This window comes from Alligator sinensis, unplaced genomic scaffold (assembly GCF_000455745.1).
Source record: "Alligator sinensis unplaced genomic scaffold, ASM45574v1 scaffold357_1, whole genome shotgun sequence".
Classification (NCBI taxonomy): Eukaryota; Metazoa; Chordata; order Crocodylia; family Alligatoridae; genus Alligator; species Alligator sinensis.
Genome location: NW_005841942.1, coordinates 3362717 through 3367080, shown reverse-complemented (window position 1 = coordinate 3367080; position 4364 = coordinate 3362717). Strand labels below are relative to the sequence as shown.

Genomic DNA, 4364 nt, shown 5'->3' with positions numbered 1-4364 from the left:
TGGAAGAAAGGAAGAAAGGAATTTGAACATCACCTCAAAGTCACAACCCTCACTAGCACAGGTAAAACCTTGTTTAGTACTACTGGGAATTTTTTACTAGGTCCAATTAAACTGGATTGGTATTAGCACAAATGGCATCCCTATTGTAGAAAACATTTAACCATTTTCCTGTATTTTGCCACCATGCTAGGGAAATCTCACTCTCTGAACTTACCTGGAGCTCAGACAGGATTTCCAATTTACTATCTTGGAGTGCCACAGATGCCACTGATTCTTGCTCCAGTTTGCTGAAGAAAATAGAGGCTTTTGGACATGAGCTAATAAAGCAAGTCATCCTGCACTTGCTGATTAAAACCTTTCAGCCATGCCATCATGCTTTCTCTTGTCTGTCTATAAATGCACACACAAATCCTGATGTTCATGGTCAAGCTAAAGTCCCATTGCCCTCGGTAAAAATCAGCCTGCGTAGTATCTAAGATCACAGTCCTACAAATACTTTCTTGCGTGTGAATTTTCTCATTCAGCTGAAAAAAACTCTTTAGCTCTTAATTATTTGGGTTCATGTGAAAACTTCTGGATTATGCCTAGGCATGGTAGGAAGTAGAGGGATGAATGGAATTATCCTAATATTATAAAAGCCTTATTCTGTCTGTCTGTAACGCTTTAGTCACATGCTGATTGGTTGTCTCAGCAGCCAATCAGAGTGCTCTGCACAGACAGAGACACATGGCAGAGCACCACCACGACAGTGGGGACTGAGGGGCTGGCGTGGGTGGGGGCCAGCAGTGCTGGCCTTGCCCCTCCCCAGTCCTGCTCCTTGTTGAGCGCCCCCCACTAAATAACAGCTGGCAAGGAGTGAGAGGTGGCAGGGACAAAAGGAGGAAAGGAGGAGAGTGGGAGGGGGGTTGACTGGTGGCAGCACACAGCCACCGGCCGGCAGCTGCGGCCACTGCCATGTGCAAACTCACCCCTCCCCACCCAGTCTTGGGAGGCAGTGGTGTGGGGTTGAATGGCAGGGAGTGGGAAGGGTGCAGGGGTCCACACCTGAAGCAACTGGGGGGAAGGTGGGGAATGAGCCCGGGCCCAAAGCAGCGGGTGAGGAAGATGGGGAGTGGGCCCAGACCCGAGGTGTCAGGCAGGGAAGAGGGGAAGCTGGACACTGACCCGAGGTGGTGGGGGAGATTCAGGCCTCTGTCCCTGCCCCCCACCCCCATCATGCTTGACAGGCAATTTGCTAGTTCTTCATATAAAGCAACAGCTATGAAAATCTCATGTCATGGCTGTAGACTACTTTTCAGTGGACCTAAGTTTGCTTGCTGGTCCTCTGTTGAAAAGAATTTGCATTAGCTGTCTCATACCTGGCCAACACAGCACTACCAACCATGCAATTGTGTGGGAAAAGGTGTTTCCCTGTTGAAACAAGACACAATGAACAATGCACAATAAACAATAATGGAAAGGAAAATTGAGTGCTTAAACAAAAGTAATGATGTAATTAATGTAAGCCAATAGGTGAGAAGGCAGAGTCAAAGATCATAGCTGAAATCATCCTCTCTCATCTGAGGATGATCTTCCTCATCTCAGCCTGCTTTTTAACAAGATCTTAGCTTTTGTGTGTGTTTAATGAACCATTGATTAGAAGGTAGTGCTGAACTTTTACAATCTTTTCTCCTATCAGTATTCATAAAGAATTCAGGAAAAATAGTTAAAAATAGCCCAAAAAGTAAGATCCTATTGAAATGCAGTTTACCATGGGCTGCTATAATAACATGAGACTTTCCATTTCAGACATGAACCTCTGATCATGGGGGATTGGAACTTGCTGGGCAGCATCCTCGAGGAAGTGCATATTCACTCCACCATTGTGGGCAAAATCTGGCTCACCATCCTGTTCATATTCCGGATGCTGGTGCTGGGAGTGGCTGCAGAAGATGTCTGGGATGATGAGCAATCTGAGTTCATTTGTAACACTGAGCAACCTGGCTGCAGCAACATCTGTTATGATAAAGCTTTCCCTATCTCTCTGATCAGATATTGGGTGTTGCAAATTATCTTTGTCTCATCCCCATCCCTTATTTACATGGGGCATGCACTTTACAGGGTAAGGGCCCTTGAGAAAGAGAAGCAGCAACAGAAAGCCCATCTCAGAGCCCAGCTAGAAGATGCAGACCCTGTCTTGGAAGAGCACAAGAGAATGGAGAGGGAGCTGAGGAAGTTAGAAGACCAAAAGAAAGTGAACAAGGCACCCTTGAGAGGGTCCCTCCTGCGCACTTACGTCTTGCATATCTTGACCCGGTCGGTGTTAGAAGTGGGCTTTATGATAGGCCAGTATCTTTTATATGGGTTTCAAATGTACCCTCTTTACAAATGTACTCAGCCTCCCTGCCCTAACACAGTGGATTGTTTTGTGTCCAGACCAACAGAGAAAACAATCTTTATGGTTTTCATGCATGGTATTGCTGCTGTCTCCCTGTTCTTGAACATCCTGGAGATTATCCATCTGGGCATCAAGAAGATAAAGAAAACTCTTCCTGGAAACCAGAGGAGGCAAGAAGGCATCACCGAGGAAGAGACAAGCATTTATGAATCCCAGAAGAACTCAATGGTCCATCAAGTTTGCATCCTTAGCAACTCCTCCCCACAAAGCGGCTATGCACTTTTGCCAGACCAGCAGGTGGGGCTACCACTTTACCTTCCCCTACAACAAGGGTACAAAGTGCTCCAGGTGTCTGCTGATCAGGGCTTGCTTGCAGTGAGGATGGGTGCCGAGCAACAGCAGTGCAGCGTGGAGAGAAACAGGGGTGACCAGCACCACGGACAGTGCCACCGCTCCTACAGACACTTGGCCCACCCTCTAGCAAGTCACCAGGAGCACAGACAACTCCCGAATCAGCAACTGGGACAGCACCACAATGACCAGCAGCGAGAGCCTTCCTCCAGCAGCGAGGACACCCAGAAGCAGCCCCGCTTGGGCTGTGAGGACTGCTCAGAAAGTGAGCAACACACCCAGGAGCAGCCCAGGAAACCTATTTATTTGGCTAAGCCCCCCTGTAGTGGCAGCCAGATGGAGATCCCCCAAACCATCCACAATGCCCTTCGCAAACACAACCGGGTGAGCAGCGGCAAGGACCTTGGGGAGGATCGCTGTGACTCTCCAGACAGCGGGCACTATCAGGGCAACCACCAGTCCAGCTTTCTGTCTGAGGTGTTGTCTCAGAACCACCTGGCCACCGACTTGGACAGTTCTGACTCCAGGAATGGCTCCGGCTCGGAAAACAAACATGGAGAGGAGAGCAGTCCCTCCGCCACCCCACCACCTCTTTCTGCAATAGGACGTAGAGTGTCAATGGCAAGTAGCATCAAGTGGCCTTCCCTCTAAAGCTGACTAGTGTGAGTTACTCCTTATTAGTCTTACATATAAGCCAGGCTGCAGTTGGAACCAGAGTGCAGTTGGAGATTTGGCCAGATGCATTAATAAACCAAAATTCCTTGAGCTTTCATATCAAGCCATTTCTATGATTGAATTGCTTTCCTCCCCCACCCAAGTGAAAACAATGATCAGTAGCAGATGATTCATCACTTGAGGGCTTCAATCATTGAAGTTTGTTAAGCATATTGTGTCATCCTGATTGATCTTAAATGGATTATATCTCATCCCAGTAGATCTCTATTCTTTTCCAGGTTTCTTTCAAGAGACAGTGTATGAAAACCCCGGTCCTGCTGTGACCAAACTCCCCTTGACTTTATTAAGCCAGAGGACTTAAACATGGGCTGGTCTACTCCTAAATGGAAGATTTAAGTCATTATAAATTTAAAATTTCAACTAGATTTGGTATTTCTTGCTATGAGATACTGGGTAATACTGATGTCATTAAAGTGATCAAGATTTCATTTTCAGTAGCTGTCCATATCCTAAGGGTGTGCAATATGAAAGTTAACCTGGTCACTTTCAGTTTCAACAAACAATTGCAATTCAGATTCACAGGCCAAACAGGTTGTTGGGTTTTTTTAATAAAAGAAAATTAGATTGCAAACCACTACTTCAGATCATAGTCCTCGGCCCACTGAGGTCTACAGGACTGCTGCAGGAAGAACATGCAAGACTGGGCCTGCATGTGTTCCCTTGGGGGGGAGGCGGGGGCGGGGGGGGCATAGTGAAAATGACTGTAAAAGAATATAACCTTACATTGCAAAATACTGTAGTCTAGCTAATCAATTCCATTCTATTTCCCCAACTACTCCTTGATAATTACCTTCTTCATAAATTAAAAGCATACATTGCAATCTAAAATGGTCTCTCTTTTAATAAGCAAAAAACCCTTTGGCAAATTATTCACCACATATTCATGCTCTACAGTTTCAGT

General features: G+C 46.4%; 1 protein-coding gene across 1 annotated transcript; it reads left to right on the top strand.

Moving 5' to 3' along the window:
- The first annotated feature begins 1804 nt into the window (after nucleotides 1-1804).
- GJA10 (gap junction protein alpha 10) lies at nucleotides 1805-3379 on the top strand. The gene has a single exon (XM_006019977.1). The coding sequence runs from the start codon at nucleotides 1805-1807 to the stop codon at nucleotides 3377-3379; it is 1575 nt and encodes a 524-aa protein (XP_006020039.1).
- The last annotated feature ends 985 nt before the right edge of the window (nucleotides 3380-4364 follow it).

What these genes read in the sequence shown, in the direction of transcription:
- GJA10 (XM_006019977.1), top strand. Translation starts at nt 1,805, where the DNA reads ATGGGGGATTGGAACTTGCTGGGCAGCATCCTCGAGGAAGTGCATATT.